Genomic DNA, 24,359 nt, shown 5'->3' on the forward strand with positions numbered 1-24,359 from the left:
TGATGTCAAAGGGAGAGGTGGCTTCTTCACTTGTACATAAGATAATGTTGGCATATTTCAGTGTTTTAATTGACATTTGTGTGATATTTGTAAATAAAGTTATCTTAACCAGGGTGCTGGGAAACACTGTTAACTGCAATCCTGGAATGGGAGACTTAGGTTGGCTTAAAACTAGCAACCTGGTATCTGGGATCCCATCTTGCCACTGAGTGAGGCTTTGGTTTGCACTATTTGCAGTTCTGTCAAAAATTGACTTGTCCTAAAAGCATGACAACTGATCATGAGTCAAACTGAATTCAGAAGAAAGTTCACACATAATGAAACATTGATACAGAGTTCTTTTAATTTTTGATCCAGCTCTGTGTTCACTGGGGATGATTCATGCTTCTAATGAGTTCCTTCCAGGAAGGATTCCCCACAATCCTCAGAAGTTTGCTCTTTCTCTGTACTATTAAAGTTCTTCTTTCTGTGTTACTGCACTCTCTTTTTGGCTGAGATCCTCTCTGATTGCTCCTGGATGATCCTTAAAAAAAAAAAAAAAAAAGTAAATACAAGAGCAAAGCTACTGATCTTCACAAGAATTGCTCTAGTAATTCTTTCACTTCCAAAGAAAGATCTTTAGATGATAGGAAGTGCAGATTTTCCTCATTTCAACCAAGGAGCTTTGAGGGGTTGTTAGTGAGGTCAGAAAGAGTGAAGCTGTTGTTAAAATGTATTTTGTTTTTAAACCTTTACACTGGCTTGTGGCAAAACTTGGTTAAGGCATTGTGTGAAAGTTTAATGAGAGCTTGGCAAACCCTGTTTGGTAAGATAATGGGCATAAACCAGCCTTTCCTAGGCAATCTTAAAAGAAACTACCTTCTTAGGTGTCTTGTTTGTGTGTTTCTGAATGCCCTGGGGTGAGGATGAAGAGTTAATCCAGCAGGAGGCTTCACATTTATCAGTTGGACTTGGTGATCCTGAGGGTCTTTTCCAACCTGAATGTTTCTGTGATTCTGTGATCAAGCACCATGCTGCAGATGGCCTCATACTGCAGTCGTCTGGGAAAATTTGATGGGTGTCAGGTAAGGACAGAGAATGTGAACAGATGAGAAAATTCCAATTACTTACCCCTTTTGCTACACAGAGCATGTTTTTGAATGATGTTTCCTAAACTGCTTTTTTTTACTTATTCCTTACTTATTCTGTAATGTGAAATAAAGCTTGAAGAAGAGGTGACAGCATGTACACAGCTCTAACATGGTATGTAAAACACTGTAGGACTCAACAGATCTGCTTCCAACACGTCACTAGGGAGCATGTAACAGAGGCAGACACCTGAGAAACAGAATCATGCAATGATTGGGCAGATTGGATGTCTGATCCTTCATTACAGACTTCTGTGTCCCACTATTGGTTTAGCCATCTCTCTCCATCCATAACCACCTAATTGAGTAGTGAATTCAGGAGCAAATCGAAGCCTCTGGTGGAAGTAAGTCTGAAATTCAAACTCATTTCCACCCATGGAAAGTTTCCCTACTAGTTAGAAAGAGCATTAGTGTTAACTATTGCCACTCTGGATCTACTTCACTTCTGGGCAGAATGGACCCCAGATTCCTCCACTGGGCAAGCAGTGTCTCTATTCATATGTCAAGTTTTTTCCCCTGTTGCTTGGGGCTGTCTGCATGAAGCTTGATCACATTGTTCACTTCCAGAATGTCTTTTTCCAGTGAAGTGCCCAGGTTAAGTAACATCTGGGACAGCTCATGCTTAGGATCTACAGCTGAGGAAAAAGAGTTGAGGAACCAGACTGTAATCATAACCAGGCTGCCAAGAGAGGGGACAATACCTGCTCTCAGTCATGTCCTCGCTTTATGAAGAAGAGAAGCTCCACTGAATGAAGCAGGGTGAAGTGGGTGATTGATATTTGAGCTCCTCCAGCTAGAGCTGAAACTAAATTGGCTGGGGCTTTTTAAAATTTTTTTTTTAGCTAAAATCCTGGCTGAGTTTTGCTTGCACCTGCTAAGATGCAGGTTCCTTTCTGCCATGCGGTAGTCACTACATTAACGCTGGTGGTTGTTGATAACATGAACAGTGCAAGAAGAGGTTTTTTTGTGTGATGAAAATAAGGATGTGAGTGGGCATGTACCTGCCAGGCAGTGGTGAGTGTCTGCAGCTAGTGTGGTCATGGTGCCAAGCTAGTCAGCTAAGAGCTGGTAAGAACTGTTCAAACGTTGACATGAGCAGTGGCTGAAGCTCATAATGTGTAACTATGCTACATCCAGCTGAGTGTGCCTGTACAAGGTGTGAACATGCCTTAGACAACACAACAGATCGCTCAGTGTCTGGATCAAGTGCTTACCTTCTCTCCTGGTTGTGCTTTTGTCTTGCCATGTTCTTCTAAGAATTCAGAAAATGCCTCCAAGGTATGCTCCCCAGCATAGGCCACCTCCTGAAAAGAGTTTGAAGGTTAAGTGTTCCACCACAAAATGCTGGAAGTAGCAGCAGAAATAACCAGCTGGGTGATTTCAGGTCTTTACACTGACCAAACTCTAGGCTTTTATTATGATCATTCAATGGGTTCCTGCTTTTCTGCAGAAAGACTAAACAGGGTGTGAGTGTGCAGGACTGCATTTCAATTCATTAGAAGCTGTGCATGCACATCCAAGAGGAAAATATCTCCCTCAAAGATTAAATGAGGACATGGGCAAATGTCTTAGAATTTAATTTAAGTTTAGGACCTAGAAGAAAAATGAAAAGCTTAGTAATGTCTAAATTATAACAGTATCTTAGAATTAAATTTATTTTTTTGTGCTCCAGAGATACTTTCTTTTTAATTAGATTATCTAGGCAGATGGAGCAATTTGACTTGAATATTTTTCTTTGCCTCTTTCAGCAGCATTTTCTTATTATCGTGTAACTGTGGTGGGTTGGATGCTTTAGATAGCATATTGTAAAGATTATTGGTCTTGACAACAAATATTTATTCCCAGTTGAGGCTGTGATACTGGAATGAAGTCAAATTACTGGCACAAGTGTATAGAAGAAAGTTTTGGGATTTGATCCTTGAGGATGTATCAGCGTTTTAGAGGCTGAAGTCATACCTCCTCCAGAAACAAGTGGCAGAGGGTAGTTCAGTGGCAGTACATCTTGATTTGAAGTAAAAAGGCACTGCAAGGATTAGGAGGTATCTGGAAGTTCACTCTGATTTGAGACTCTTGCTGGAAGCCAGCAGGCAGATTGGATGTTGTTAAACAGCAGAACCTGAGGCTGCGATGACTTGCAGGTCCAAATGAGGGTGATACTTGGGCTTTGGTCAGGCCTCACACGCAGGAGAAGACCATAGAAGGGTTTCTCCTCTAATTCAGGGTCTTGACAGCAATGGATCCAATGTTGAGTAGATAAGGACTAAGCTTTCTTGCTTAAAGGCCTCCTTTCCCACCAAGATGCACAGGTGCACACACACACACGGGTTTATATTACACCTCAGTCTGTAGCTGTCTCTCCACGTTCTTCCCCTCACAGCTTCTCACCTGGTAATCTTGTCCAGCAGGGAAGAGTCTGAAGAAGGGATAGCGATCGAACCAGACGGTCAGGATGTCGTTTGTTGTGACATCTATCTTCGCAATCATGATGTCTTTGTGACCTTCATACCTCTCTCCTAGCTTATCCCAGACTGGCAGGAGCTTTCTGCAGTCAGAGGACCAAGGGGCATCTGCAAATTTGAAGAGAAGTAGCAGGATCCGTTCTGGCAGAGGAGCATGTATTGGTGTCATCACTGGGACCTGATTAACCCTTACAGTTACCAGAGTTTTGGATTTAAGTTATGGTCAGTCTCTACTTGAAACCATTCACCCTTCATGAATGTCATAAGTTTTTATGTAGTAATAATGAGCTATTTGCTAACCTACTTCTGACAGCAGTTCTGCTTTAGCTCTGTTTACACTTCTATGACTGTAACAAACCCAGTGCTTGTCATAGGGCTTTGCTGGAGAGGTGTGCTAGATAACCAATGCAACCCAAGTCAGTCCTATAGGGAATTACTTGCCAGAAGCACTAAATGCTTTCTGCATAGTAGAATTAACTGTGTTCATACACTGTATTTATACTAAAAGGAGAAGTTTGAGGTATGGTGGTGGTTTGACTCTGAGCACTGCACTCAGAAAGGCAAACTGATGAGAGCCCAAGATCCCCTCAAAGAGCATACAATGTAGTTGCAGTGCTTCAGTCATGAGAACAATGCTCATACTCAGTTTAGATGGAATTTAAAGTGCTGGGGAACTCTCCTGAGTACCCTACATCCATAATTTTACCAGCCTTTCATTTCCAGAGGATGTAGTTCAATTCCTTCTCAGATCAGTTTGTTCATGATACTGCTACATAAAAATGACTTGTGTGAATGCAGTGGCTGCAGCCCACAAGGAGAACTGCAGGAATGTAATTCCTTTAAGAATTTCTGACATCCAGGAGAGTAAAGATAGTTTTCTATATTTATGTTAATGCTGCATGTTTGCTCTACTGAAATAATTAAGGCACAAACTAATCCCTGTTGGCTGGTACAGAGATAGAGCAGTGGTTTCTTTCTGGGAAGAGTCAAGCATGAAAGCTTGCAGAGAGAGGAGTTGAAAAAGGAGTTACAATTTGCAAAGCCACAGCTCCTCTCTGGAATTTAATCCTAGAGCATTATAACCAGACAACCTCACTTAACTCTCCCTCTGTCCTTGGAAGACAGCCTGACCCATCCTTACAGTAATGATCTGTGGTACAACATAATGTTGCAGTGTCATTTTGTGTCTTTCAACACTAAGATTTGCTATGGTCTTAACAAATATTTACTTGAATGCATTGAATGACACTGGATCCCTTAAGTCAGCAAAGGTGTTTCCATAGATATGACAAATTTTTTTTTTTCTCTAATGCTTTCATTGGACAATAAAAATTCATTAAGTTTGACTTCTGTAAAGTGGAAAGATTAGATTGGCAGTAAGCATGAGCTTTTGTTTTTCACTTCCAATTGACCATGTTAAAGCACCTTTAAGTACAACAGTAACACTTACAAAACATAACAAACACAGTCATGGTCTTATTGAAGACAATCTTGTTGAAATTCTTCCCAACAAGCACTTTGACAGGCAGCTTGTCCCAGTCCTCTGGAATTTCTTCACTAGGGAGATGTAGCTAAGCAGAAACAGAAACACTGCTGTGAAAATGCAGGGAGCACTGAGAAACTGTAGCTCCAGTTAATCCCAGGCCTGTGGGCCATTACCTAATGTCCACTATTAATGTGTTCTTTTTGCCCAGTGTTTAGATGCTGGACTACTGAAAAGGTTACCTGCTGTGGGCTCTCAAAAGTGCTACAAAGCACAATGTGCATTGCTGGTTAAATCTCTGCCTTCACCACCAATAGCAGATCTCAGTGAAGAAGCAGCATCCTGTCCCCCTCCAACATTGAAAGCAGGATCTACTACTTGTATCTCTTAAATTCTGCCTGCTGTCAGCCTGACTACTTCATCTTTTCCCCTCATGATGGGAACAGAAGTAAATCACCCTCAGAAGCACTGAATAAGCAAAACATTTCAGTGTGTGTGGAGAATGGTGCCCCATCATGACAACAAATACTGCATTAACCATTGGGAATGATCCCCGTTGTGAAAATTGTCTCTGCTAAACTTGCTTACTACAACTCTACTCTGAAACTGGCTATTTTTTATTTACTGGACTTCTCTGTAAGCACAAAATCCATTGCAGTCATTGTTTGCATCCCTTCCAACCAGAGGAGTGAAACACCTCCATTATAGCATTGGAAATGTTGAGTCATAGAAAGTTTTAAAACTACTAAAGTACATCAGCTGAAATCCATTAAAATATTGGGCCATAAATGATGTATCCAACTTTCACATAGGGGGACTGGAGAGCTTTGTAGTCCACCTCATCTGTTAAATACAGAGGAATGTTCTGTCAGCAATTAGAGCAAGTGTAAATGCATAAACTGTTGATTGGAACAACCAGCAATGTGCTAATTAAAAGCCACACCTTTTGCACATTTGTTAGAGGGGTGTGTGATGGTTTAAAAACTGTCTTTTTAAATTTTTCTTCTCAAAGTTCAAGCAGAGAAGATGAAGGAATGTAAATAAATCACTATTGGGTGTAAGAAAGCAAAATAATGATTGTTCTAAACACTTCCATTGGATAGAGAGAAATGTTTAAGAGCCACTACTCAAAACAAAGTTGGGGCAGTTGGAGTCTGAGTTCTCAGCTTCCTTGCTGGGCTGTCTGGCTGCTTCTTCTCTTCTGGCTGAAGATAACACACTGACCTTGGCGAGCTCTGTGAACAACCTCTCTGCTTCTTAACTCTCTGCCTTCTGCCAGGGGGGTCTGGGGAGGAGGCCCCTTGCGAGGTCCCCTCACGGGAATGAAAGGGAGCCTGGTTGTACTTTTCTGTTGATTGTATATATTTGTAAATGTTGTGAATTGTGTCTATTTGTACATATTCATTGCATTTCATCACAGATTGTAGATTTGCTTGTAAATGCAGCTTTCATTTGCTTCCAGACTGAGCTAGCCTGGTTATTGTCGGTGTGGGGAGATTTTAGCTCACACTGTTACAGGGTGTCTCATTGCTAGTGGACATACCTTTGCTTTTCCATTCAGGTAGCTCTGGCAAAATTCTTTCAGGTTCTCCACAGTCACCTCATCTGCAGGCATTTTGTACTTCGCATCGCTTGTCAGGTTTAGGATTCTCACAGCAGGAACATCAACCTCCCTGACACGAAAATACTCAAACACTCGCCCGTTCCTCGTCTCGTTGGTGTTCACCAAGACAAACATTATCTGATAAGAGAGAAAGTCGTGCAGCTGCTTGAGTTTTCCAGCTTTGCTTTAGTGATTTTAGAGAAATGGACCCTGCAGCTTGACAATGGGTTAGGAGCTAATTTTAAACACTGGGAATTGTGTAGAACCATTTTTCGGTCTCAGTCCAACAACCAGCAGCTCAGGAGGCTTTATCATGCCTTGATCCTAGTTAGAAACAAATGCTGAAGCAGCCAAAAGTAATGGAGCTTTCCATTCTGTCCTTTCATAGTGCTTTGCTATCTCTTATTTTAGTAACATGTCTAAATTACCCCTCAAAGCACTTACTGCTCTTCCTAATAAATCTTAACAGGACAAAAGAGCTAAAAAAGCCTGTGCTCCACATGTCTTTACCAATACTAAAATGTGATCTTTTATTACAAGCTGACTTACCATTCCCCAGTGTCTCATGTAGGTGGAGCAGGGGCAGCATCCCAGTGACTGACAATGGGAAACTGAAATACTTCTGTGTCAGATTGCCTGTACCTGTTCATATGCATGCAAATGTGTGCTGCAAGCAAGGCTATGCAGATGCCTTGCAGTATTGCTTGGCTCTTGTAGCTCATTCCAGCTCTTGGTTCAGGCAATACCCTGAGACCCTCATAGCTTTTCCTGCTGGTGGCAGAAACTGTTAGAACCTTGCTCCTTAGCAAGTCACATTTGTAAAATCAGGAGCAGGTTTATTTGGAGCAGCTGGAGTTAGTGTTGGATAGTGTGATCTTTGCCTTTCAAAGTGTCGTTTTCAAGTGGAGTTAATTTTTCAGCTTGTGTCCTTTAAATTCAAATAATGGTTAACTGAAAACATTTCTAGAGGGTGTGATAGACTTGTCAGATGGACTGACAGCAATGTGCTTTTACCAGAAGCAGGGAGTGCTTTCCCACTGATCTGCTGGCATTCCTGTTGGCAGAGCAGGATTCAGCATTACAAACCTTTCCTCTGAAGTCCGCAGCAGCAGCCGTGTAATTCTCATAGATCGCACTGAATGCCTCCGAGTTCGTTGGGGTGAACAGCAGGATGTGATTTTCAACAGGGACATCAAAAATCTTCACAGATGTCTGGGAAACAAAAGACTCAACATCTGCTCCAGTCTTTGTAAGCAGAACAGTGAATCAGAGGCTCAGCACATCAGTTTCATTCCGTTCTGCTACTGCAAATGTTAGTTTTTAAGTCCTCAGTTCCCAATCATTTCCATAAACTGCTGGATTTTTTTTCATTGTCTTAAAGAAGATAAAGTGAGAAAAATCAGCAGCTGCTGAATGTTCTCCATTTCAGGGAAAACCTCATCATTATTCATAGATTTTTACAGTCAGAAGAGCCTGTTGTGAACTTCTAGTCTGACCTCCTGTATAATCCACACTGAAGAATTAATGCTGAAGATGTGGTGAAAGTAAAAGGTGGTGTTCCCAGGGAGGCCCAACTGCAGCAGCTGCAGGATCTGGGTCTGGTTGGGGTACTTCCTTCAGTTCTGGATGGCATCAGCATCTTACATCTCCTTCCCTGCACAACAATGCCCTTCTCATGCCACCCCACACTCAGGAGTCATTGTGGTGTCCCCCAGGAAAGCATGTCCATGTCTTCACCTTTCTACTTGCCCTAGCAACAATTAGTGCTGGCTTCTTTCTTCCTTTTCTTGGCTCAGAAGACCCAGTTTCTGCTTGGGAGTAGAAAGTATTGAAAGGGAATTAAGGACTGACAGACCAACCTCTCACCCCATCTAAATTGTTGCTGAAGCAGCTCAGGCCCTGGAGTGAGCTCCACAGGAGGGAGGTGTGTTTGCAAGTTCAGGCAAGTTCACTGTCTGGCCAGCCATTCCCTTTCTCCTCTGAGGAAAGCATCCTTTGGCCTGGATTAGACCAAGAGATGAGTGTTGGGCTCTGCTGGTGTTAGTAGATGTGTTTAGGGCTAGCCTAGTCAAACAAGCAACCAAAATTCTCAAACACCAAGCACCAGAATAACTCTCCTGGTCTCCTTCTGCATGGGCTCCTGTCTTTCCTCTCTTTTTCCTATAGCTTTTGTCAATACAGTGAAATACACATACCTCAAGATTATATTCAGTGACCAAATCCAAGGTAAAGGTTTTGATTAGCCTCGTTAGATCCAGTTTGTTCTGTCTGCCATCTTCAAGCACTTCATTATGCACAGGTTTTCCCTTAGACAAATAGTGAGGTTTGTGAGGTTGCTTGCCTTAGCAATAATAAGACCAAAGTGACTGTCTTTACTCTAAAAGTTGTTCTCAGCTTTGCTGTTTTATTGTGGAATTTCAGTTACTGAGGATAGGTTGTAAAATAAATGTCACAGCTCGATTACAGAACAAGATTATAGCTGAAATTCAAGGTACAACTTACAGTTTTAATTTGCTTAGTAATCTTAACACACTGAAATATCTTTGGCTGTATCTGTACACACTGTCCTTGGTCTGACTACTTCATAACCTAAATCTTTGTTGGTTCTTTTCCTTTGTAGTTTTGTTCTTATTGTTGGCTACTTCTTTTGTGGATTGGAAGGAAAGAAGATTCCTGGTCAAAAGCAATGCAAAGGAAAAGAGGTGAGTGTCTGTGAAAGTCACTGAACCTGGCAGTGTGTGTTGATTAAAACACGGGTTGGAAGATCAAGCTATTTGATCCAGATCCTTAAATATAAACTAGGAGCCTGAATGTAGGCAGACAGATTGAAAATAATGAGTTGTCCAAAGGTTGCTCTTTGCCTCCTGCTTGTCTCTTTTGCCTGTAAATGCAGTAGCTGTTATATTAAGCTGTTTGAATTTCAGCTAGGAAATTGCTTAACCTGAACAATTGCCAATCTGCCTTTCCACAGCCCAGACCTGCCAGGGCAGGTCACTGCACCTTGCCTGCTAGGCTTTTGTACTCTTACCTTCTTAAACACAACAAGGGTGTTCTTTTGGATGCCATAGTCAGCATGGACGTCCTTGCTGGCAGTCATTCCGAAAGGCATCTCTGGCACATCTCTTGCTGTCTCACAGAAAACTTCCACACTGCCATTGTGAAGTTCCTAGTCACAGAAAGGACTGTGTATTTAGTAAGCATTTATTAAGACTCTGTCATTCATCCTGCTGATATGTATAGGACTGAGAACTACAGGTGAGGCAGGTCCCTAAAGGCTTGTGAGTTAGAGGGTACAGCTTGCCAAGAGGTCTTCAGAACAGGGGAAATCCTCGGGGTGCTGTGACCCCACTGGTGCATTTATTTCTCCAGCTAGAGTCTGCTGGCCTGGATCAATCTGAATGGTGTAGGGTCCTCTGTGGCCTTCCTGCACTGTTCTCATCTGCCTTGCACTCCCCTGGCGTTTCAACATTCTGCAGAGACTTGTGCAGATGGAGTGGATCATGCCAACAGCTGCTCCACTGCCAACAGCTCATCTGCACAGCTGGTGGGGTGTGATGGATTAGAGAGGAGGACTTTCTGCTTGCAAGAGGACCTGACTGATGTGCTGGGTGCTTTGAGTGCTCTTCATGGCAGAGACCTTGACTCCTGCATCTGTCAAATAATCACTCCGCTGTCTACCCTCAAACTAATAGTAAATAAGCATGATGAAAGGCAACAGCACTTCCAGATTTGATTTAACCAGACAATTATTTCATGCTAGATGAATAGTAATTTATATGCTGAGACCTCCCAACACATCCTGGCACTCAGATTTGTGAGCAATCTGTGACTAATAGAAGGCCAAATACAGGTCTCTCTCTTTACTTGGACACTGTTGTGTTGGCTTCCAGCCATTAAATTTCTGACATGCCCTAGCTCATGCTCCTCTACTGTCATTTCAGCCCCTGAGTGCAATCATGGAGTCAAACACATCTGCAGGCAGTAATCTGTTATCAGCATGGTTCAGGGAACGATCCAGCATCATCACTGGGGTAGCCTGGCCTAACAATGGAAAACTGCCTTCCTTCATCAAGGGCTGCAAGCAGATTGCTGCAAAGCCAAATTCTGGGCACTCTGAGCATTTTCACAGTTTGTCCTATTGTGCTCTATGTGTTCAGCAATTCTGTAACTGTGAGGTATTTTAGTAATGAATCCTGTTTTCCACATCCATAAAATTTGGACTACCTACTGCAGCCAGCACATCTGGGACCTTATCAGTTCAGATATGAGTCCAGACACTGTGCTTTTAGCTGAGCAGAGAGATAGCAGAATAAATGTCTCTTTAGGTAGAGAAGATCTTTGATTGAACATTTCAGATATTAAAGATTTCAAGGGTACATTGAAAATGCAGGAAAAACTATTCCTATTTTACTGACTTCTAACTGCGTGCCTTGAGAGCTGAAATTGGTTTTGCACAGTTTGACTATTGCTCTGGATCATTCAGCCCCAAATCTTAGAACCTTGTTCTGCTCTGGAAACTAGGAGGAAGCTGCTTAAGAAAGGCCTACAGCAGTTGGATCTTACACCGTGTAATATTTTATGATTTCCTGTCCATGAAGATTTCCTAGCTGGCAGAACCACACTTAGCATCCTACTCATGGGGCTGTGGCTTGCCCCTCTGGGTTGCACTGCAGCTGTTTCAATCACCAAATAGAAAGATGAAGGAAAGGCACTCCAATATATATTAGGCAATATTTACTGCTTTTTTTTATGGATTCATAGAATCATAGAATCAACAAGGTTGGAAAAGACCTGAGAGATCATCAAGCCCAATCTGTCACCCAGCACCTCATGACTGACTAAACCATGGCTCCAAGTGCCACGTCCAATCCTTTTTTGAACACCTCCAGGGATGGTGACTCCACCACCTCCCTGGGCAACATATTCCACTGGCAGATCACTCTTTCTGTGAAGAACTTTCTCCTCACCTGGAGCCTAAACTTCCCCTGGTGCAGCTTGAGACTGTGTCCTCTTGTTCTGGGGCTGGTTGCCTGGGAGAAGAGACCAAACCCCTCCTGGCTACAACCTCCCTTCAGGTAGTTGTAGACAGCAATAAGGTCTCTCCTGAGCCTCCTCTTCTCCAGGCTAAACACCCCCAGCTCCCTCAGCCTCTCCTCATAGGGCTTGTGCTCCAGACCTCTCACCAGCCTTGTTGCCCTTCTCTGGACATGTTCAAGTATCTCAATGTCCTTCTTAAACTGAGGAGCCCAGAACTGGACACAGTATTCAAGGAGGAAGGGAACTTTCCTTCACTGGAGCAACCTGCAGCTGTTCATGGCTGTGATTTTTATGCCATATTTGACTGGAAAAATGATCAGCTAACCCTAGATTTCTACAGCTGATACAACTCTGGGTGGGGATTACAACTTTTTTTGCATTTGGAGATTCCAGTAGCCACACCAGAAATGAGTTAAGTCTCTCCAAAGAGAAGGATGGAGTTAAGTAAGGATAGGTAGGTCACTAGTTATGCCTGCTAACCACCAGCCACAGAAATTTGGGATGGTTTGTCAGAATCCTTTTCTCTGAGGATGTAGGAAAGTCTCCTGTGATCAGGGCTGTGCAAACACTGCTGCAGCATCGTGCTCTCAGGTCAGCCTCTGTGCCTGGGTAGCTATTCAGGAAAAGGGCTGTGGTGTGAGGTGTTCTTATCTCTGCCTCTGCTGCTTTATCTAGAAGTGTGGAAAAGCAGATAGAAGGAATTGAAATGTAGAAATGCAGAGAAAACCAAGGGCCTGGGTGTTTCAGGTGAGCTCTAGATTGTTTGGATTCCTGGCTGTTGTTGGCAATAGCAAGCAGCATATCCCAAATTTGGAAGAGAAAACAGCTTTTAGAGTTTTTTACCTTAAAAAAGCCAATCACTGCCAAATCATCAGCATTTATGATGGCTTCAGCCTGATCAGTAGAGTTGATTAAAACAGTGCTAGGTCCTGTTCTTCTTCTCACCCACGTAATAAAGGCTGAGGCCTGTCTGACTCCTGTGGAAGGAAAAGAGATAATATGACTGTCAAAGTGAATGGCAGAAATTTCTGTGCAATCAGGAGAGAAGCAGTGGAGTTCCACAAGGATGCTGAATACAAATGGACTTGGGCTCCTTGGGACTGATGTCAAAGCTAATTCAAAGCAAGCTTGGGGCATCCAAATTCAGCTTCAGGTTCTGGTCACCATTTAAACTGTTGCTGACTCTAGAAGGTCAGTGGTGGATGAGTACTGTGTTTTCTGGGACCTCTGCAAATGGCTGTATGTCCAATTAACTACTTAATCACATATGGAGAATAGAGATAAGGAAATTCAGACAAGTGGAGAACCTGTTCTGCAAGATTTCATGTGTCCCAAAATCACAGTAAGCTATAAAGAGCTATGGACCTGAGGTTCAATCCAAAATGATTTCAAACCAATTGCAGATTTTATTGAACTATCTGTTCAATTAAATTAGGTGGCAAAATTGTTCCTTCAGTGCTGCAGAAGGGATCTGATAGGCACAGAGAAATGTTAAAACTCCTCTGTGGTGCTGCAGCTTCAGTCCTTAATTTAGACTTAAGAAACAAAGCTGTCTTTTAATTCAGGATTGTTCTCGTATTCCAAATTACTGCTACCAGTTTTACTGGTTGCTGTAAATTCTCTTCAAGCTTTCAGGAGTTTTAGAAATCTTGAGTCTCTTTAAAAAATAACATTTTTTAGTTACTACATTTTCAGAGGAGCTGGGGCTGTAGATTGAGGCTCAGGAGTTGGCAATCTCAGCTGTAAAGAAGCCCTTTCATCTCTGTGAGCATGACGTATTTGTTGGACCAGAGCAAGTGTCCAGCAAAGGGTTGATGAAAATTATATATGAAAAAATCTGTATGCTGTGAAGTGGGAGAGTCAAGAGGTGTAGTACCAAGAGGATTATCAAAGGTGCAAGTCCTGGAGCTGTGCATTTTATCAGTATGACAAGATCAAAATTGAGTCAGACCGTTTTACTGCTATCAAAGTCATTTTGCAGCATGCTGCTAACCAGTTTAAAAGAGTATTCTTTTAAGGTGAAACAGGCAGGCACCTGCTCTGGAGCCTGCAGAGCAAAGCACAGAGCAGTATCTAGTGGCCACACAGTGCTTGACTTCTACTATCTAAAAGCAGAATTGAGGTCTTGCAGTTCATGTTCAGTGATGTAACCTCTCAGCATGTTTTCCACATGCTTAATCTTTCTGTTGGATTGCTTGCCTGTGTAGCTTAAAGCTAAATTCTGGCCTTGGAGTTGTAAGTGATGATACTTACAAAGCCTAAGATTCAGCTTTCATTCTGTGTCCATTGCCAGGACAACTATTCAAAACTTCCCCTCTTCCGTAAAATAATTGAGTTAATTTCTTGGTGCGAGCAAAGTGCTCCATTTATTTTGTGGTACCAAGTATGCACCAAGTTCTGTATGAAAAGTTACTGGGTGGCTGCTGTGCATTTTCAGTTGCCAGTCCTCAGTGGTTTAAAAGCCTTATGCAGCAGGTGAGATTTTACTTGTTGTACACAAGCATTTACCAGTCAACAAAACATAATTGAAGTTGGTTTTGGTGCTAGCTGTGCTCAGAAGGGTTGATGCTTCCTTGTGCACATAGCAGAGCAGAAGCCAGGTTCCTAACTTCTTGAGTCTTGCTAGTAAGTGTCTTAAATAGCAGCTGCCTGCTGAAGGCTGCCTGTGTGTGTTGTTATGATGCTCTGTATTCACTGGTTCTCACAAGCATACCTGTCAAATAGGTTTTCCAGTTTAAAAGAGATTTTCTCAGTGCTGTAGATATAATCAGAGGCTGAAGGCAGGCACTTTTGCTTTCCTGTGTCAGCACCTCTAACAAAAGTTCAGTGTGGCAAATCACGCTTCCAGTGGTATTTGTGCAGCAGCTGCTGTTTGCACAAGTCTAGCTGAAGGGAGCTTGGTAAGAAATTCAATAGCAAGGAGGAGCAAGTTGCTAAAAATACTGAAGATCAGCTCTCAGCAGCAGCCACAGAAGGCTCAGCAGTGGAAGAAATCAGAGCACTTGGCTGTGTACAAGTTCAGGAGGCAACCTTCTTTTTGTTGGTTGTATTGTGCTTGTGACTCAACTTTTTAGAGTACACTAACAGATGCTTGCTCAAGTCATGCAATTTTTTGCCAGCTCTGTAAAAGTTCATTATTGTAGCCCCCCCAAAACAAACCAAAGCAAAACAAAAAAACCAACCAAACCCCCCTTTCTTTTATATACTTTCAATGAAAGAAAAACTCTGGTTGTATTGTGCTTGTGACTCAACTTCATCTGCTTAGAGTACACTAACACAAATGCTTGCTCAAGTCATGCAATTTTTTGCCAGCTCTGCAAAAGTTCACTATTGTAGCCCCCCAAAACCAAACCAAACCAAACCAAAAAAAAAAACAAACAACCAAAATCCCCTTTCTTTTCTATATTTTCAGTGAAAGAAAAACTCTAATAAAGCCTGGATTTCCCAGGACTGCTCAAGTCAGTCCTGTTCCAATATTGTTGCCTTTGCTTAATAACTTTCTGTAAAAGATTACAAATTATTCCATGCTTTTTCTGAACCATATGTGAGCTCCCTCTGATGGCTAAAGTATAAAATTCTTTTCCTTGGCTTAGGAAGTAGACCTCTGTGTTAAGGAACCTAGTGAATTCACAATGTGTTGTTTAATGCACAGAGTATTGCTCCAGCCTGCTTCAGCAGGAATGCTACCTGCAGGGATTGCAGTGAACTATAGAAGTACAAACAGAGCAGGTTTGGGACCAAACTCTTGTCTGAAGGAATTCAGTTTTGTGTGTTTATTGTAGTAAATGGGAGTCAGCCCTCTTGGTGGGTTGATGGGCTTGATGAAATTACACTAGCAATTAATTTGGCTGTGAACAAAGCATAGAGAAGTGTGTTCAGTTACACACTTGGAAGATTCATTGAAGTCTAAGTTCTGGTATTAGTGCAGTAATTGTATATTCCAAACCAGAGGCAAAACCAATTGGCTATTTTGCATATTCTTTATCTGAGCATCTCTCTTTTTCTCCTCAGCAGCATAATGGATAGGTACACCCTGTCATTATGGATCATTATCTTATCAGTTTGCAATACAGTTTACCTTTGCAGTCTATGGGATCCTTCCTGCTGCCATCCACAAAGAATTTCACAGTGGGGAGCTCTCGAATGTTAAATTCTTTCCTCAGATCGTGTTGGTGAGTGACATCAATTTTGCCAAACTGGATCCTTGGAGCTTCTTTTTTAAGCTGTCCTGCAGCCTTAGCAAATTCTTCAGACAAATTCTGAGATGCTTGAGATAAGGAAGCATCTGGAAAAGTCAACCGAAAGCAAGTGAGTTACATAGGCTGCAGCATGAAGCTTTGTAGTGGGGGTGGTTGTCTTTGGTAGCTTGGGGGATTGAATAAGCTGGTTTATGACTGAAATTAATATGAAATTATTTTTACTTCTTTGTGTTGGTGCTGATTGTTCACCACACCACATGTCCTTGGACTAGTCACAGTGGACAATTGGCAAGCTTGCAACAGTCTTCTGTTGGGAAGAAATGGCACGGAATTAAAAAGTAGTTTGATTGACTGACTGTGAGTTAAAGGGAGGTCAAGAGTAGAGTTAGGTATGTTAGCACTCTTTCATAAGGTATTATTTTTGTAAGCAGTTGGGAAGAAATGGCATGGAATTAAAAAGTAGTTTGATTGACTGACTGTGAGTTCAAGGGAGGTCAAGGGTAGAGTTAGATATGTTAGGACTCTTTGATTAAGGTATTATTTTTGTAAGCAGTTTACTGTGGCAAGCCTATGTAATGCAGAATCTACTTTTCCAGATAAGATAAGGAGGAAGGAAGGAGAGAACAGAGACTGGCAAAGCATTTCTGCATGCCATGCTATGTGCCAGCCCTTCTCTAGCTCGAATGGCACTTTTGTGTTTGGAGGAAGAAAGGCCACCCTAGTCTGGGCCCTGGAGCTGCAAGTGATAACAAGAAAAAAGTGAAGCATACAAGCTGTAACATGAAAAAAAGGACAAGAGAAAGGAACTCATCACACATTAGCTGCTCTATATTCCAAGTTTAAAAAGAGGCAAAGTCCTGGAGCTTTACAGCTTTGCAGCTGGGGTTGAAAAGTAACTGAATTAACTTTTTAAAGATACATTTGAGATACCCTATCTTGTTAAATTTGTTTTGTCATAAAGAGCAAAGCGTTTTTCTTTAGAGTCTGCCTAGAGAAGTTTTCATCAATACGCTTTTCAAATAGGAACAGGTGAAAGACATCAGATTAGTCTTGATTTCCTATATTTATGTTCTACATATGTTCTACATTCAGGTATATACTTCACAAACACATGCACACATGTGCCAAAGCATGAACCTTACAAACTGTCTTTTGCTCCTTCACAGAATGCCAGATGCACTTCTCTACAGCCTACCTGGGGAAGACATTGCCCAACATCATCATAATCAAAAAGTGAGTGAATGTTTCTGTATGAGTTCTGATAAATGAAAGGTAAACCCACCAGTCTGACTCGGTGCTGGGTTACATTTCTTGCATTATTAGTCATTAACCTTGCTCTGAATCCCTGGTATCAGTCACTTTCTTCCACCTAGCTCCTACAGCAAGGCATATAGAAAGCAGCATGAAGTATGTTTTTTTCCTCAAAAAGATTAATGCTACAGGCCCTTCCAAGTTCTGTACCTACAAACCCATCTTGGCTTTGGTTCACAGAAGCCCCCACACTGGAACAGCTGATTCAGCTGCTAACATGCCAAAGGGGGTCCTTGTTAGTAGAAGGAAAGTCAGTGTCTATTCTGGGGTCACTCAGATACCATGGTGCTAAACAGAAGGTGCTTCTTGACATTAAGTGAATGAGCCTTAAGGCATCAGTCCAAAGCAAATTGTGTCCTAATTGCTTGTAAAATTAATCTCATCAAATAAATTAATTTAAAAAATAAAATTAATTTTAATTTTATAGAGAGATTTTCAAGGAGATTTTGTACTAACTCCAATTTCCTCTTCCCAGATTATAAAAAAACCAAAACAAACCTTGCAAACCTTTTCCCCAACAAGTCTGTGATGTGTTATCAACTTGAACCAAAAAAAAAAAAAAAAAAAAAAAGTAGTATCTCAATATGCTCTAGAGGTGACTGCAGAAAAACGTGGTATCTGTTAGAAATTCTGACCTGTCAACATAAGAAAAAACATCTCTGGCCTATAAAAATACTGCTGCTGCTTCTAGGGACACTGTGTTGAGCCTTGGTGAAATATCTCTGCTTAAAGTGATTGCAAAAGATACATGGAATTCTAAATAAAACATGGAGTATTTGCTAGGCAGTTGAAGAGTGCTGCTGCACAATGACTGCGTTGTGGCAGGGTTAGCCCAGAACAGATAGACAGAGTTATGAGGCTTTCCAAGAGGAAGGGTGTATGGCTCTGGACAGAGTGAATAAGGAGCACAAGGCCTGCCAGCAATTAGGAATCCAGCCCCTTCTAGGTGATTCCAAGGCAGTGGTTTACACCAGAGGTGATTTTGAGACTGTGCCTTTTCCCTGCACAGCTGTTTTACCACAACTGAGACTATGGACCAAATGCTCACTGCACACTGGAACAGGACTCTCTTGGGAAGGGGCAGAAGAGATTGTGGGTGCAGTCTGGACACAGAAGCTGAAGCCAGTTAGAGGCTTCCTAAATATACAGGGAATAATGAGATTTATGGATATTAGACATGTATGGAGATTGTCTGGGGGATTTTAGAACCCATTTTTCTCTGAAATATTTCAATTCCAAACATGTTTTAAGAAAGACCTCTTAGCACTGAATGACCTGAACAGGCAGAGTTGCAAGTAACTAGAAATGCAACTTGCATGCTTAGATGGTGGGAGTTAGTAGAGTTAGTAGCTCCTGGATGGAGCTGGAAAAAGTGATTACTGCACCCAGAGACCAGGAGAAATCCAAGTACCATTAGCCTAATAACTGTGAGACCAGAGTTCAGTGAGTGCAAAGCCTTCATCAGACAGGTAAAATCTGTTTCCTTGACTACCCAGAAAGCATGTGGAAACATCCTTCATGCACCTTGCCCCTGCTTTCCTGAGTGATTAGACTCCTCTTCAGCTTTCCATCAATTCCTTTTCATTCCACTCATTCTCAATTTGCCTCCCAGGTGCTTTATTTTTCAAGTTGCTTGAGTGTTGCAGGGAAATCATCACTCCTTTTATTTGGATGAGTTTCATTTTGCTTCCTCTGAGATTTTTCTTTCTTTTTTTTTTTTTTATTGACACCAATTGCTTCAGGCATTGAAGTGAAGGAGCAGCTGCTGAGGGGAACAGCATCACAGACTCAAGGAGAGATGAGAGGCAGCAGTGTGCAAGGGCAGACAGAGATGGGAGGTAACAGAGCTGGTAGCCAGGACACCAGGGAAAATGTATGAGTGGTGGGATGTCTGTACAAACCAGCATGTGCCACAGAAGTCAGCCTTCAAAGGCTGTCAGCTGAGGAATAGCTTTGTGCTAACAGGAGAATGTCTTCAGTGTTAGTTTTCAGTTGTATTGTAAATAAAAACAAGGAGAAAAATGCATGTTGAGATTTTAAATGTTTTCCTGTGTATTGATTTTGACCTGTCTTTTAGCAGTGTCTCTGAATTCCCTCCTACATTGTGTAGTTGCTGCTTTGTGAAGTGTCCTTTTCAAAACAGTTGAGAGCCTCCAAATGAGCATCTTAACAGATTGCCACCGCTTGATCGTGGGTACAGAAGATCCTGAAGACAAATTAGCCAGTGTCTGAGAACAGCTCAGCTCTTTGGCTCAGATATGGAGAGAATTAAAAAGGGCCCCAGAAGAAGGAGAGTTAAAAGCACGTGTGTGCTGTCCTCTTAAATTTCTACTCCTTTGTTTTCTCTTCGATAACCACTGAACTGCAGCCAGTCATCTTTTAACACTGCTTGCAGGAGGGAGACACTTAGCACCATTTCTGCAGCCACTTTGCTCCGACACTATTACCACCTTGTCTCTGTGAGGAGAAGGTCCCACACTGAAGAACAACATCATATTTTTATGCATCTTCCCTTGTTTTAGGAACTGCTGTAGGAATGCCTCCCTCTAAAGGTCATGTAGAGCAAATCTCATACACACGTTCCCCAAAGGAAGGGTGCTTGCTCTCAGTATATTTTGCTTGAAGCCACACCAAATTGATATGGCAAAGGTGGGAAGAGAACCAGAAATGTTGTACTTTGAGAGATTTTCTCTTGAGAACATCTCAAGATCTCAAGAGTAGGAGCTGAGAACTTTTCACTGGGAAGGACATTCCCAGAGATCTGGGCATTCCCAGAGATCTGGGGAGTCAGACACCCACTGGGCTCTGGCCTTTTCTTGAATTCTTCTGCCAGGTAGGATAAAGTGGTGTTAGCATGTGCTCTGCACCCATTTTGTGTTTCCTAAAATATGCCACTAGCCAATTTAAAGGCTTACAGAAACAGAGCTGTAAGGGACTTGGAGGGGTCATTGGTCTGGCCTAAGGCAAGTTAAACCACGTCTAACCCAATCTTGAGACCTGTTTGACTAATCTGGCTTCCAATATTGCCGTAAATGGAGATACCACAGCCACTTTAGGCATTAAGCCTCCAGCTAAAGGGTCACATTTATCTCTGCCCATGATGTCTGCTGTGTTTAAACCCATTCTATTGTCAGTGAAAATGCAGTTTAATACCTGCTGTTTTGTAGAAACAATCTACTTGGATGCATTTAACACTTCCCCTCTCGGTCACAGTGTGGTCAGTTGCTGGTGTAGGCTGATATGCTACCCCTGGGCTGAAGCATGTTGTGAGCTATTTCTTCCTCTCTGGCCTGGGAAAGCCTTAAAGCAGAATGGTGTTCACTATGCTCTTTGGGGGGGATCCGAGGGCTGCTCTTGCATGGAGGAATACAGGACAGTTGGAAAGCCCTGTGAAAACCATTCTGATGACAGAAAATTGGAAAGCTTTATGAAATTGAATAGGATATGAGCTTTACTGCACTCAGTTGCTGTCCTTGAGAAATCCAGAGTAACCTGACTTCAACTGCTTACAGTTTGCTTTTAGCATTTGTGGGTTTAAGTGCACAAACTGGATTTGTTGTGGGCTTTTTGGTTTTTTCTGTTTGTTTGTTTTGGGGGTTTGTGTGTGTGAGTGGTTTTTGTTGGTTTGGGGTTTTGGGGGTTGTTTGCTTCAAATAGCAGCAATTCTGCAGTGAAAGTCAGCACAGGGGCTTATGTTCAGCTAAAGTATACTGTAAACTAACTCCCATGGAGGCAAGGCTGATGCAAGATCTACTTTCTGTTGGTGTCAGATGCTCTGTATTCCCTGTGCTAACAAGCATTTTTGTGATACTTAGATCAGTTTAACATGGATGGAGAGGCCCCCACAGACTGCAGCAGAGGGGCACTTTCAGTTGCACATTGAGATGAGGTGCTGCTGGTGCACACAGGGCACATAACTCAGCAGGGCGGAGCGGAGGGCTTGCCTCCATGGGAGAGTAAGGTACATCACTCTGTGCTGCTTGCTTTTTTATTTTTCCCAGGCATTGTTCTCAGTCTTCCCAAAACCCAAGAGGAGCTGGAGCCTCTTGCTCCCGTGTCTTGCTCTTTATTCTGCCCATTGAGCTACTCTGTCATTGCATAGCACTGTTGGGATGAATGCGGAAGAGAGACAGCTCTCTGAGTCATTACTTTGTTTCCAGGCTGGGTGCTTGCCCAGTGTACTTTGCTCGAGTGGTAAAGGTGAACTGATACTGCTTGGCAGAAAGTCAGCCTGTGTTTTTATAGTAAACCTTGCCTGAAAGAAGGCAGACCTGGGACACTGTGAAGGTGGAACTGAAGGGCATTAAGAGAACTTGGGAGCTGCTGGGTAGAAGGCATCTCCTGATAAACGTTGTGGGACTGGTAAGTGGGTCATGGTAGGCAGTAGGGAAAGTGTTGAGTTTTTCCTATAACAGACAGGCATAAGACAGATCATCAAGTCTTGTAGCAAAGTTTGGAGCTCAGATTTTTTCCCATGTTGGTGCAGCATCAGACAAAAATAGCACTTTCTGGCAAGCATGGGATTTCTTTCCATTCTCTGACTGTGTCTCAGTGATTAAGAGACAATTGAGTCTTCTCTTCCAGAAGAGAAAGGTCTCAGATCTTTCATTTGTTCTAGATTTCTGAAGCCAGTTTATGGCAGCCTCAGAGATTTCCTGTGATCTGGGGGATATAGCTTTGTCTCTATCTTAAGTTCCTCTAGTAGTTCCGTGTTCATACAGATTGTTTATTTAGATAGCCTGTTTATAAAGCAGGACATGAAATATCAGGGCTTTCTGGCTCCTCTCTGCAGGTATCTGTGTGCCCCATCTTTAGTCTCTTTGTGCTGCAGCAGTGCAAGTGATTAGAGCAAATGAAGCAGCTGGTGCAGCATTGTGGATTCCTGTTTCCTCCATCCCCCAGGGCAGTGAGGCACTGCCCCAGAGGCTGTTTAGTGGCAGGTCTCCAAAAGGAGCTGCTGAGACTGAGAACGTTGGCTTCTAGAGAATGCATCTGGGCTGTGGAGCTCCTCACTCTCTCCAAGGACTGTAAGTGGCTTTATGGTTTCTGAGGGAAAGGCAGTCTGTGAGCTTTTCAGTAAGCCCTTCAGAGAGACATGGTGACTTCAATCCAGCCCACAAGACAGGGAGGATCAGTGGAGCTAGGTGTGGTTGAGGAGCAGTATTGAATTGCTGCCTTTTCTGGAAGATGCAGTATGCAGTGGAAGTGTGTGTTTGTACATTCCTGCTGAAGAAAAGCAATTGTGAGGGGTATCCAAGAGGTCCAAGACTGTGCTCTGAATTAGGGGTAAGAAATCCTGATTTGGATCTCCCACATCCTTTCCCTGCCCAAGACCCTGGGCTGCTGTATTGTGAATAATTCTTTCTTCATCTCTTGTCTGTCTATGAAATTTCTCACGCATCGTCTTTCCATTCAGGATTAGGTTGAAATCCTGAAGTCTGTGGCAGTACCTCACTGTTGATCAGCTGTGCCAGTGCTAAGGAAGTTTGGCTACAAACTCTTCTTTGGCTTGGACATTTATGTTTTGTGCTTTGAATCAGCTCTTACAAAGCTGAGAACAGAGCTTGTCTAAGGTTTCTCCAATAAACATGTTCATTACCAAAGTAATGCATCTTCAGAGAGTTCACAACTGCAGACTGAATTTGGCAAATACCTTTTCAACCCTCTACAATTAAAAAGTAAAATCTTGCTAAATTTCAACACTTCTTAAAGTTTTTCAAGAATCTTAAACATTAAGTCCTAAAGAACATTTCTGATGTGGTTGTCAAGCCCAAGCAACAGAGAGAAAGCTTTTGCTGCCTCACACAGATTGAAGAGTTTCTGCTACCAGCAAGCTGCTAGGAAGTAACAGCTCCATGTTTGTGCTGTGGGAAATGGTGCAGCTTATGAACTTGTAGACCTGTAATGTCATGAGAATGTATCATTTGGTTTTGCTTTTATGGTTTGCTTTCTGTAAGGTTCAGATGACCAGACCTTCTAACAGTGTTAGTTACTCAAAAGCCCCCAGTAGTTCACTCCCCTGAACCTAACAGAAAAACCACAAACCAGCCTCCACCTAATCAAGTGCTAATTTCAGGGAAAGAGTCAACGTAATGCAGTTATAGACACCAAAATGTTGTAAAAAGACATTTCCTGAAGCCCAAACGCACATGGGAGAGATGACATCTGGCAAAAACCTCCTGCAAAGCACTGATAAAAAGGAAAGAGGTAGACAAGTCTCTCTGGGTTTGTGGGGGTTTGTGTTTTGTAGGGTTTTTTTTCCCCACCCAGCATTGCTGGCATAATATGTGCAAAATAAGGCAGTGGGAGCAGAGAGTGTCAGCTCAGCACCCTGTGTGAGAACTCACTCACAGTGTCTGTCTTATGTAATAAACTGGTATTTAAGCACCCCAAAAAAGGAATAAATTACTGCAGTTATGGTTACAAATAGATACATGGAGCAAAATGAAACAAACAAGAACTGCTTGAGCACAAAGCAACAATAATACAACAAACCTGAGTGCCCCAGCATCAGTCATGCTTTGCAGAGCCGTCAGGGTAAGAGAGTGGAAATTGATACTCACAGAATTTCACCAGCAGGTACTTGGTTTCCTTCAATGCTCTGTCAAAGTTGCTCTTTTTCAGCAAGAGGACATTGTTCTCCTTTTTTATTTTGGGAAGTTTGGCTTTCTTTAGTTTTGTTTCATTTGGGCTTATGCTGTCTGCTGCCAGGAAGCCTGTGAGGAACAGTAACGACAGAAGGAAAAACTGATGTGTCTTCATCTTGTCCAGTTACTAAGAGAAAAAGAAGCAAAGGAGCACTGAGCAGCAGGGTTGGCTGCTCAAATGGTTCCTGTTGTTTCAGCCAAACTAAAGGGCTGATAAGGTTGATAAAAGGAGTTTGCCACCAGTGGAGCCGACTGCACCTTTCCATGGAAAGATTAATATAGTTAATTACTTCCTCATCTTTAACAGTGTTTGGGGAAAAAAAAGCATCTGTGGGGAAATGGATTTACTGTTTCTGTAAATAATCAGAAGCCTGTGGAGAAGGTGAGAGAGCACAGGGAGAAGTGCTTGCCTGCAGAAGCATCAGGCAGTGCATAGAGCCCTTATCTAGACAGCCTGTTCTTGTCACTGTTACCAGTGCAGAGCTGCAGACAA

The 24,359-nt window shown here is 42.4% G+C and overlaps 1 protein-coding gene across 1 annotated transcript; it reads right to left on the reverse strand.

The window, feature by feature from the left end:
* Nucleotides 1-1,756: 1,756 nt before the first annotated feature.
* Nucleotides 1,757-23,981, reverse strand: PDILT (protein disulfide isomerase like, testis expressed). The gene is made up of 10 exons (XM_054391314.1): nucleotides 23,783-23,981; nucleotides 15,788-15,994; nucleotides 12,553-12,686; nucleotides 9,701-9,838; nucleotides 7,759-7,884; nucleotides 6,613-6,810; nucleotides 5,037-5,157; nucleotides 3,513-3,694; nucleotides 2,342-2,428; nucleotides 1,757-1,762 (listed from the first exon to the last, which is right to left on the reverse strand). The coding sequence occupies exons 1-10, from the start codon at nucleotides 23,979-23,981 to the stop codon at nucleotides 1,757-1,759; spliced, it is 1,398 nt and encodes a 465-aa protein (XP_054247289.1).
* Nucleotides 23,982-24,359: the final 378 nt, after the last annotated feature.

This window comes from Indicator indicator, chromosome 22, assembly GCF_027791375.1.
Source record: "Indicator indicator isolate 239-I01 chromosome 22, UM_Iind_1.1, whole genome shotgun sequence".
NCBI classification, from domain to species: domain Eukaryota; kingdom Metazoa; phylum Chordata; class Aves; order Piciformes; family Indicatoridae; genus Indicator; species Indicator indicator.

Coding starts and splice junctions, on each gene's coding strand:
- PDILT (XM_054391314.1), bottom strand. CDS start 23,981: ATGAAGACACATCAGTTTTTCCTTCTGTCGTTACTGTTCCTCACAGGC. Junction 9,839..12,552: donor CAGTGATTGGCTTTTTTAAG/GTAAAAAACTCT, acceptor TTCTGTGACTAG/GAACTTCACAATGGCAGTGT. Junction 2,429..3,512: donor CTGCTGGACAAGATTACCAG/GTGAGAAGCTGT, acceptor TCTTTTCAGGAG/GTGGCCTATGCTGGGGAGCA.